This window comes from Oncorhynchus mykiss, chromosome 4 (assembly GCF_057628025.1).
Source record: "Oncorhynchus mykiss isolate SJ-2025 chromosome 4, ASM5762802v1, whole genome shotgun sequence".
Classification (NCBI taxonomy): Eukaryota; Metazoa; Chordata; class Actinopteri; order Salmoniformes; family Salmonidae; genus Oncorhynchus; species Oncorhynchus mykiss.
The window spans coordinates 10,456,392-10,467,980 of NC_143025.1; the positions used below are offsets into that span (position 1 = coordinate 10,456,392).

General features: G+C 42.1%; 1 protein-coding gene across 3 annotated transcripts; it reads left to right on the forward strand.

Annotated features, from left to right (window-relative positions):
- The first annotated feature begins 4,691 nt into the window (after nt 1-4,691).
- On the forward strand, nt 4,692-11,125 carry LOC110521257 (G/T mismatch-specific thymine DNA glycosylase). 3 transcript variants are annotated; one of them, XM_036969172.2, is made up of 11 exons: nt 4,692-4,863; nt 5,127-5,197; nt 5,903-6,120; nt 6,691-6,890; nt 7,492-7,561; nt 7,847-7,982; nt 8,150-8,232; nt 8,615-8,709; nt 9,783-9,957; nt 10,246-10,371; nt 10,648-11,125. In XM_036969172.2, the coding sequence occupies exons 2-11, from the start codon at nt 5,142-5,144 to the stop codon at nt 10,797-10,799; spliced, it is 1,311 nt and encodes a 436-aa protein (XP_036825067.1). In that variant the 5' UTR covers nt 4,692-4,863; nt 5,127-5,141; the 3' UTR covers nt 10,800-11,125. The 3 variants fall into 3 exon arrangements, with proteins under 3 accessions (XP_036825067.1, XP_036825068.1, XP_090087223.1); XM_090231097.1 differs by having other exon boundaries at nt 4,720-4,863; nt 6,514-6,890; XM_036969173.2 differs by lacking the exon at nt 5,127-5,197 and having other exon boundaries at nt 4,709-4,863.
- Nucleotides 11,126-11,589: the final 464 nt, after the last annotated feature.

Below are 11,589 nucleotides of genomic sequence, written 5' to 3' on the forward strand. Positions count from 1 at the left end.
ACATTGTAGAATAATAGTGAAGACATCAAAACTATGAAATAACACATTTGGAATCATATAGTAACCAAAAATGTTTTAAAGAAAACAAATCTATATTATATTTGAGATTCTTCAAATGGCCACCCTTTGCCTTGATGACAGCTTTGCACACTCTTGACATTCTCTCAACCAGCTTCATGAGGTAGTCACCTGGAATGCATTTAAATTAACATTTAAATTAACAGGTGTGCTTGAAAAGTTAATTTGTGGAAATTCTTTCCTTCTTAATGGGTTTGAGCCAATCGGTTGTGTTGTGACAAGGTAGGGGGGGGGGGGGGGGAGTATACAGAAGATAGCCCTATTTGGTAAAATACCAAGTCCATATTATGGCAAGAACAGCTCAAATAAGCAAAGAGAAACGACAGTCCATCATTACTTTAAGACATGGTCAGTTAATGCAGAACATTTCAAGAACTTTGAAAGTTTCTTCAAGTGCAGTCGCAAAAACCATCAAGCACTATGATGAAACTGGCTCATGAGGACCGCCACAGGAATGGAGACCCAGAGTTACCTCTGCTACAGAGCATAAGTTCATTAGAGTTACCAGCCTCAGAAATTGCAGCCCAAATAAATGCTTCACAGAGTTCAAGTAACAGACACATCTCAACATCAACTGTTCAGAGGAGACTGCATGAATCAGGCCTTCATGGTCGAATTGCTGCAAAGAAACCGCTACTACAGAACAACAATAATAAGAGGTGACTTGCTTGGGCCAAGAAACACGAGCAATAGACATTAGACCGGTGGAAATTTGTATTTTGGTCTGGAGTCCAAATTGGAGATCTTGGTTCCAAACGCTGTTGTGAGACGTGGTATGGGTGAACGGATGATCCGGTGTGGGTGAACGGATGGTTTTTCAACAGGATAATGACCCAAGGCACCTCCATCCTGTGTAAGGACAATTTTTTGAAGAATTAGAGTGATGGAGTGCTGCATCAGATGACCTGGCCTCCACAATCCCCCGACCTCAACCAAATTGTGATGGTTTGGGATGAGTCGGACCGCAAAGTGAAGGAAAAGCAGCCAACAAGTGCTCAGCATATGTGGTAACTCCTTCAAGGCTGTTGGAATAGCATTCCAGGTGAAGCTGGTTGAGAGAATGCCAAGAGTTTGCAAAGCTATCAAGGCAAAGAGTGGCTATTTGAATAATCTCAAATATAAAATATTTAGATTTGTTTAACACTTCTGGTTACTACATGATTCCATATGTGTTATATAATCATTATTCTACAATGAAGAAAATACTAAAAATAAATAAACAGTTGAATGAATAGGTGTTCTAAAAACTTTGGCCCAGTAGTGTATGTCATGTGTCAATATTCCACAAAGTCATACTCGTATGCTTCAACCCTTCTATTCATCAAACTAGTAGATCCTGGGTGAAAAACAACACGGCAGTATAAGAAGAGTACAAAACACAAGGTGAAAGAAAAAACATGATTTGGGGGGGGTGAATTCATTAACTAATGTTGCCAAAGAGGATGCTAGTGTGTTTTGTTTTGAAGTCCCACTCTCCAGCCTTACTCTGTCAAGCCATCAGTGCAGTTAGCGTTAGCAGCAGCAGGCTAACTTACATTTCTTTGTACTTTAAACCAGGAAACATGAAAGGAAGAAAATGTTAGAAAATAATTAAAAATAAGTCTAAACTGGTCTGTAAAAGATGAGCATGCTTGTTAAATTATCCACGGGTTCACCTGGATATTGCCATACTTGCTCTCCTGGCATTGCCATACTTGTGTGAAAATAATATTTAGCTAGCTACATTGATTGCTATGGATACGCCAGGTGGTCACGGACACAGAAATATAATTTATTATATTTCTATCATGTGGGAGCTGCTCTTCTTATGCTCTGATCAGAATGATCATTTTTTATGAATAAATAATGAAACTATTTGGTGAAAGACACCCTTTCTCAGAATTCTTACATGTGTGGACCTGATTTATATAATCTATTAAAGCATAAACACAAAACGTGTTCACATTCGCTGATAAAAAAACAACCACTGAATATTTACATATGCACCTACAATTTCTGACAAATTCATACTAGTCTGTACAGTATCTATAGCTGACATCATTCTCAGAGCATGTATCAAGGCAGGAGTGGTCTCATCAGAAGACATGGTCAAAACTGAAGTAAAGGCGTGTCAGGACCCGGTTACGAACCCGGGTCTCCGGAGTGAGAAACAGTCACTTAACCTACTGAGCCACGAATAGTCAGCAGAACCCAGAAGATGAGGCAGACACAGCAGTACTTGAGATGGTGTATTTAATGAAGTAAAAAGAGAAGTCCTTCAGAAAAACATGTAACTCCACAACCTCAAAAGGAATTCCACAAGAACAAAGGTAATCCTCCAAGACAAAAAGGTAAATCCACAAGGTGGTAGGTATAGCATAAAAAGCCTCAAAAGATACTCAAAAATAAATGAACAAAAACAGAATTCCACAAGCGAGTCCACCGGGATCAACAAGCGTTCACAGAATACTAGGGCTGGGTGCTAACATACAAACACAGAGCAAAGAACTGAAGGAAAACTAAGGGTTTAAATACAATCAGGGGAAACGAGGCACAGGTGCAAATAATAATGGGGATCAAGGGAAAACAAAAGGTCAAAAAGCACAATGGGGGCATCTAGTGACCAAAAACCGGAACAACCCTGGCCAAATCCTGACAAGGGGTGCCTACTCTGCAAGTAGTCCTATCCTCAACACATCATAAGTTATTCGTGGCTACATTTATACAGACAGCCCAATTTTGATCCTTTGCCGAATTATTGGCAATAAGTTGACAAATATTAGAATTCAGCTGCCTGTATGGCTCCAAAAACGCAATGAGAGGCTCCTGAGCTCAATGAGAGGCTCCAACCAGCCATGTGAACCCATCATTGCCTGATGCAACTTTGAATAGAATTGGCACAGGTACATTTACACCAAATGTCATATTCCATTACATATGTGATACATACGCACATGCACATCCTATTTTCTAGTCATAATTGTCTCTTTGTTGTGGTTTGAGCATGTACAATATGTACATGGATTGCTCTGGAGTAAGATACTGTATGAAAAAACACCGAAAGGGTCACTGTCTCTGTTCAGCAGCAACAGCCTCCACAAAAAACTCCAGGAAGAGTAGCCGCTGCCTTGGCAGGAACTAATGGGGATCCATAATAAACCCCAGGAAGAGTAGCTGCTGCCTTGGCAGGAACTAATGGGGATCCATAATAAACTCCAGGAAGAGTAGCTGCTGCCTTGGCAGGAACTAATGGGGATCCCTAATAAATACAAAAAATAAAAATACTGCAGAGGGAGCACGCCCCCATCCACATCGACGGGGCCACACATCACTGACAACCTGAATTGTTCCATCCACACAGACAGTATGGAGAAGAAGGCGCAACAGCACCTCTTCAACCTCAGGAGGCTGAATAAAGCCAGCTTGGCCCCTAAAACCCTCACAAACTTCTACAGTGGCACCATTGAGAGCATCCTCAATGGAATGGCTGGTAGCCTAGTGGTTAGAGCGTTGGACTAGTTACCGAAAGGTTGCAAGATCGAATTCCCGAGTTGACAAGGTAAAAATATGTATTTCTGCCCCTGAGCAAGGCAGTTAACCCACTGTTCCTAGGCTGTCATTGAAAATAAGAATTTGCCTAGTAAAATAAAAAAAATCCTGTTGGGCTGTATCACCACCTGGTAAGGCATCTTTAACCGCAGGGCTCTCCAGGGGGTGGTGCCTGCCCCCCCACCAGGACATCTACAACACCTGGTATCACAGGAAGATCATCAAGGACCTCAGCCACCCAAGCCACAGCCTGTTCACCCTGCTACTATCTAGGAGGCGGAGACAGTGCAGGTGGGACTTCTCCAGGCCATTGGACTGTTAAAAAGTCACCACTAGTTGGCCTACGCCCAGTACCCTGCCCTGAACTTTAGTCACTGTTACTAGCCGGTATTCGAGACTGCTGCCCTATGGACATTTATCATTGAATACTCGTCACTTTAATAGTGTTTACATAGCGTTTTACCAACTGTTTTTCTTTTGAAGCCAGAAGGAGGCTAGTATTAGTTACATTTATGCCTTCACTCGAGTATGGGGATATTTTATATACGAATGCTTCCACTCAGTTTTTGATTTCGTTATACTCTTGTGAATTCTATGGTTTTTACTAGATTACATGTAGTTTTTCATGTTGTTTGTCTGTAATTTTTGTAATGACTTGGTGCTGCTGATCTTGGCCAGGACGCTCTTGAAAAAGAGATTTTAAATCTCAATGAGCCCTTCCTGATTAAATAAAGGTTTAACAATAATAATAATTATAATAATAATAAACTTAATATGTATGTACTGTATTCTAGTCAAGGCTCATCCTATAACTGTTGCTGTACACAATTGTTTTTATTCATATACTGTCCAAAATGTCTATACGCACAATCATATACATATATATTTATAGTCCGGACTCTGACATTGCTCGTTCTAATTTGAATTATTTTATATTTATTTTGGGTATTCGGGTGTATTGTTTGGCATTACTGCACTGTTGAACACAAGCATTTCACTACACCCGCGATAACATCTGCAAAATATGTGTACGCGACCAAAACAATTTGATTTAATTTTGAATGGATTAATGATGTGAGCTCCACACTCCAACCCAGTAGGCGGCGACAACGCAAATACTTTTGTTACGGTAAAGCTAACAATAAACTGAAAAGACGCTTCACCCCAATGTTCCTAAATGGTCTTTGTTTTGGGTCCATTGATCGCCCTCAATCGGTACATTTTGTGAAAAAGGAATTCTAAACATATGTATGACAGGTATGTCGCTACTCAACATCTCTTGTATTAGCACGTTTATATACTCCCCTTGCAATTTCCCAGCAAGCTTGTTTAGTAGCTAGAATGAATGTTAGTTGTCTGTAACCCTTCTTACCACCAAACGTCTTTGTGGTGTTGTGATAACAATCAGTTTGCCAAATCTAAAGGCCGATAGTTTTGCCAATACTCCTACTGTGGTAAATTACAGTGTAAAAGGGCATATCATTGTAGCTAACAGCAACATGAATGTTAATTTATTTAAGTAAAACCTCGTAAAGATGGAAGAAAAGCAGTATACGTCACTGACGGTTCCTACGGATTATCTCCAACAGTGGTGAGTTGTCCTCCGAACGCGTTGGTGTTGGGAGGTTTTTGCATAAAATACAAATGTTGTGGAGTGTCAGTGTGGAGGTCTCCATCAACATGTATTAAATAAAGCTAATTTTGCAACAACTGTCAAAACAGTTCCTATCGCCATGGCCTACAGCAGGCTATGTATTCATGTCATTATTAGACAAAGCATGCCCCCCCCCCCCCCCCCCCAACTCTGTACTTTTTAAAATTAAGAAACAATTATGATCCTGTGAAGACAAACCGGCAGGAAGGCAGACATTTCTACATGGTACAATGTACATGATTAAATAATGATTTGCAAAGAAAAAAACTAATTGGAAGTTTATATGCGAAGTTACTCTATGGATGCAGAGTGAGGTGACATGTCATTGATAGGCCATTTACATTTAACTACAGTAATCCTAGACGTTAAAACATATGCATTCTTACAACATGATCACTAATAGCACACGCACCCATGTCAAATCCAAAAGTTGGGCCATGAAATGTTTTCTGACCAGGAAACATGAGACGTCAAACCAATGTGTGTGTGTGAAATGTATTCTAGGAGCATGGACAGTTTCTCTATGGACCCTCAGTCATTTCTTTGTCTTCCTGGTTTGTCACCTCTCTGGACAAACCCCCTTTGAAAACAATAGAAGATGGTGTCACCCCAGTCTGTTTCTTTTGTCTTATGGACCTGTAGGTACCAGTCCACCCAGCAGCACCCCCAAGCTCAACATGTGATGCAGTACCATAACACGGGCCATATGGGTCATTACATGGAGGGATCCAGAGAGGACCGGGTCATGACGGAGCTGTCGGTCCACCAGGACCTCCCTGTCCACCAGGAGCTGGACTTCCATCACGACTTCCATCAAGAGCCAATCGTCCAACACGATCAGCCTGTGGATACATCACAAGGTATGTGATGACCGCCCCCCCCCCTCCCCTCCCTCCCTCCCTCCCTCCCTCCCCTCCCTCCCTCCCTTCCTTCCCTCCCCTCCCTCCCTCCCTCCCTTCCCTCCCTCCCTCCCTCCCTCCCTTCCCTCCCTCCCTCCCTCCCTCCCTCCCTCCCTCCCTCCCTCCCTCCCTCCCTCCCTCCCTCCCTCCCTCCCTCCCTCCCCTTACTTAGCCATGCTGTCTGCCATGTTTGCGTGGTCAATATTTGTACAGCTCTATTTGTTGTGCGCTCTCTCCTCTGCGTACACATTTCCCCAGTCCCCACCACCCTGGTGTTAACATGAACTGATCTATCCTCACCCTAGTGCTGTTCCAGTAATCAATCCAATTATATTTGTCTGGCACCTTCCACAGAATCATTGGGCGTGTCTGAGATTGACTACGGTGCAGTCGGACTGCACAGGATCACTGATTTTTTATAAATCCCCTTTGGCTTCCCGGATAATCACTCATTATGAGATCAAGAGTTGCGATTCTGCACCTCGCCTCAAATGGATTCCCCTGCAAACCTGTTCATTTTCTGTCTTTTAGCTCCGACGCCAGGGAAGAGAAAGAGAGGTCGGCCTCCCAAACAGAAGCCGGGGGAGGGCCAACCGCAGGAGGACTACGATCAGGCAGAGGCCCTGAAGAAAGCCAAAAGGACCCTTAACCGTTTCAATGGCATGTCAGTGGACGAGGTTATGGCCAAAACCCTGCCAGATATTATTGACCACAACCTGGACATTTTGATAGTGAGTTTTAACATCATCTAATTTGTGAAATTTTCAGACTGGTGATGTTGAGTAGGGCTGTTTTATGTAAAGTTTGGCCATTTAAAAAAAAATCTGTACCATTAGTAATGATAGGCCATTCTACCCTGATGATAGCCCATGGAATACACCATTCTATCCTAATGATAGCCCCTGGAATACACCATTCAACCCTGATGATAGCACATGGAATACACCATTTTACCCTAATGATAGCCCATGGAATACACTATTCTACCCTAATGATAGCTCATGGAATACACCATTCTACCCTAATGATAGCCCATGGAATACACCATTATACCCTAATGATAGCTCCTGGAATACACACCATTCTACCCTAATGATAGCTCCTGGAATACACACACCATTCTACCCTAATGATAGCTCCTGGAATACACACACCATTCTACCCTGATGATAGCTCCTGGAATACACACACCATTCTACCCTGATGATAGCCCATTGGATCAAACACCATTTTTCATTAGATTAAACCCATGTACTACGTATGTGTTGTGAATTTGAATCGAATCAAAAATGACTAGCATTTTGCAATAATAATTTATGATCCCTTTCTCAGATTGGTATCAATCCAGGACTGTTGTCAGCCTACAAGGGACGACATTACCCAAACCCAGGAAACCATTTTTGTACGTAGCACTCACTTCAATTTCCATACATACATACAGAGTACTGTAATACCACATACTGACTGCCTGATTAGGGTCATGCTCATTAGGGCACAACAAAGCAAAACATTGTGCAGCGGAAGAAAAAAAAACAAGACATTCTTGTTGGACGAGTTCAAACGGTACCTCCTCTCTTTGACTCGTTTTAGAACGCTTTCTTCCATTTCGTGCCTAGTGAACACAACCCCCGTTATTAGTAACAGTATGATGAAAGTGATTGAGCATTGTTTTTGTTTTGGACCTTAGGGAAATGCCTGTTCCTCTCTGGTCTTACTGATGAGCAGCTCAACCACATGCACGATCTGAGCCTGCCAGAGAAGTATGGCATTGGCTTTACCAACATGGTGGAGAGGACAACGCCAGGAAGCAAAGACCTCTCAAGGTGTCAAACCTATAGTAATAAACCTATAGTAATAAAAAAAGCACAGATGTCATTAAATATCCATGATGCATTTTCTTTCTAGTTACAATTGTCGTCATGGTTATTGGTTCATAGTCGTCATGGTTATTGGTTCATTGTCTAGGCTAACTTTGTTACTATATCTACAGCAAAGAGTTTCGTGAAGGAGGCCGGCAATTAGTGGAGAAGCTGAAGAAATACAAGCCACTAATCGCAGCTTTCAACGGAAAATGTGAGCACATTTTTAAAGAGGATATCAGTAATTACAATTATAGTTTATGTTTTGTCTTTTACAGATAAAAACAGAAATACTTGTCATTTCGACAAAAGTTAGACCCACATAATTTAATGATGATATTCATTGCATTACGGTCTGGTTCGATTCCAGGCTGTATCACAGCGGTCTAAGGCACTGCATCTCAGTGCTAGAGGCGTCACTACAGACACCCTGGTTCAAATCCAGGCCGTATCACAACTGGCCGTGATTGGGAGTCCCATAGGGCCGGTGCACAATTGTCCCAGCGTCGTCTGGGTTTGGCCGGTGTAGGTCGTCATTGTAAATAAGATTTTTTTTCTTAACCGACTTGCCTAGTTAAATTACTCTTCTTCGGCAGGTATTTACGAAATTTTCAGCAAAGAGATCTTTGGAGTGAAGGCAAAGAAACTCGAGTTTGGCTTACAGCCGTACAAAATCCCAGAAACCGAAACAGTAAGTAGTTTTACCAAAATACACTGAACCAAAATATAAAACGCAACATGTAAAGAAAGTGTTGGTCCCATGTTTCATGAGCTGAAATAGAAGATCCCAGAAATGTTCCACACACAAGCTTATTTCTCAAAAATGTTGTGCACGAATGTGTTTCCATCCCTGTTAGTGAGCTTTTCTCCTTTGCCAAGATAATCCATCCACCTGACAGGTGGGCGAGCGGTTTGCTGATGTCAACATTGTGAATAGAGTGCCCCATGGTGAGGTTATGGTATGGGCAGGCATAAGCTACTGACAACGAACACAACTAGATTTTATCGATGGCAATTTGAATGCACAGAGATTGTCGTGCCATTCTTCCACTGCCATCACCTCATGTTTCAGCATGATAATGCACGGCCCCATGTCGTAAGGATCTGTACACAATTCTTAGAAGCTGAAAATGTTGCAGTTCTTCCATGGTCTGCATACTCGCCAGACATGTCACCCATTGAGCATGTTTGGGATGCTCTGGATCGACGTGTACGACAGCGTGTTCCAGCATGTTCCCGCCAATATCCAGCAACTTCGCACAGCGATTGAAGAGGAGTGGGAAAACATTCCACAATCAACAGCCTGATCAACTCTATTTTGAAGGAGATGTCACGCTGCATGAGGCAAATGGTGGTCACACCAGATACTGACTGGTTTTCTGATCCACGCCCCCCCCCTTTTTTTTCAAGGTATCTGTGACCAACAGATGCATATCTGTATTCCCAGTCATGTGACATCCATAGATTAGGGCATAATTAATTTATTTCTATTGACGGATTTCCTTAAAATCTTAAATTGTTGCATGTTGTGTTTTTATATTTTTGTTCAATATAGTAACTAGTCGCACATGTTTGTATCCATTCTCTCATTGTCTGTTCCTACTGTTGTTTTGGGGTCTGTTCAAGAGGGTACAACTTTATAGATTCAGAAATGTATTGTAGATCAAGTTTAGCGTTATGTCACGTAGAGCTGTGAGCCGTGTCGTCTCCAAACATTTCTACCTGCAACGTTGCGATTGTCTTCACTCATTGCATACATCCTAGGTGTGCTACTTGATGCCTTCGTCAAGCCCCCGCTGTGCCCAGTTCCCCCGCGCTCAGGACAAGGTTCACTTCTACATCAAGCTGAAGGAGCTACGGGACAAGATCAAAGGTGTGGTCTCAGTGGCCCGCGAGGTGCAAGAGACTGAGTACCACTTCGACTTGGGACTTGCCAAAGGTAAAATAATGGTCATGACGGAGTTAAGAGTTGCCACACTTCAAAGTCTTGTTCACGCTGCTATTTCAGAACGAACATGAGAAACCCGTTAACTGAATCTCTGATATATATACTGAATATAATGCCATTGATAAGGATGCCATCATGCGCTTCATGTTACGCCAATTATATTCAGTCATGTGGTGTACATTCAAATGATAAATGAGGGTGTGCTCTCTAGATTGGCAATCGTGTTGAAGAGCAGTGTTGTTGATCACTAATCTTGTATTTCCTGTACCACTGCTACAGAGGATGCTAAGAGGATGGCCATCAAGGAGGAGCAGGTGGATCCTGAGTACGAGACCTGCGACGGGGAGCGCGAGGAGGCAAGGCAAAGCACAAGCTACTGCAACATTTCCTCCACCAAAGAGACCGGTGAGAGCAAGTTTCTGAAGAGTGTTTTTTTTTGTCTTTCGTTAGTGCATCTCGGCTGATAGGAAAATAGACCCTAAAGATGAATGACTTCATACAGCTGTTGGTTTGTTAAAGGGTTACTTCAGGATTTAGTCAATGAAGCCCTTTACCTTCTAACCCTGAGTCAGATGACCTTAATCTACTGACCCAGAGTCAGATGAAGCCCTTTATCTAGATGAAGTCGTGGATACCATTTTTACATCTGAATAAATTGTTTGTTTTTTATACTCCTTTTAGCAATGCCCAGTAAGGACCAAGCCCAAGCTACACCATTGAACCACATGCCATACGACCAGTGGATGACACAGTCGTTTGCAGACCAGATACCGGACATTAGCTGTAACAGTAGCAATGTAGCTCAACCTCATTTGGGAGCAGAAACCTTTTGAAGAAGGCCCCCGCAAGAAAGTCATTGGGTCACACCGTTTCTGAGGCATCATAATGCATGCGTCACACTAGAAGGAAGATGGAGGAGAAATGGCCCATCTTGACTGGACTCCTGTTTTTCAAATTCTCTCTTTAAAACACAGCCCATTTTATTCCCCATTAATTTTTATAACTATTTATTGCATTTCATACAGCATGTGTCCAGTGTCTTATTTTTATATTTTTAAAGAATGGGATTTTGTTGTATCCCTCACATGTGGAAGTGTAATTGTGCTCTGGAATTTTTAAGTTTGTTATTACAGAGATATTAAATCAGTTGTACAACTGACATTGACAGTTATTTTGTGGAATCCGGAACTTAATGATGTACATGGTTCATTATGACTTGTAAAGTGATCAAGTTGAATGAAAAAGATAGGTGCCTGACAGTTCCAAGACGAAATGGGCCGTATTCATCAGGGCACACCGTATGAAAACATAATGCAACGGAACATTTAGTTTTTCTTATTGGACAAATTCAAATAGTACCTCCCCTGTTTGCTTCTGCTTTGTCTAGTGAATTCAACAGTGGAAAGCTTTTAAAGAGAACTGGAATAACAGGGAGGAACGGAAATGCTTAGAGTTTTGTTATAGTGTGCCCTAATGAACACGGCCCTATTTTCCGTCTCCTGGCTTCACAGCCACCTTTTCTAGGTCCCAGCAGTTTTCTCCAGGCCATTTTAAAGACGGTTTCAGGTGAAGGTAGCCACAGTTTCCTCCTTATGACTGATGATCATGACGTTATATCATTCA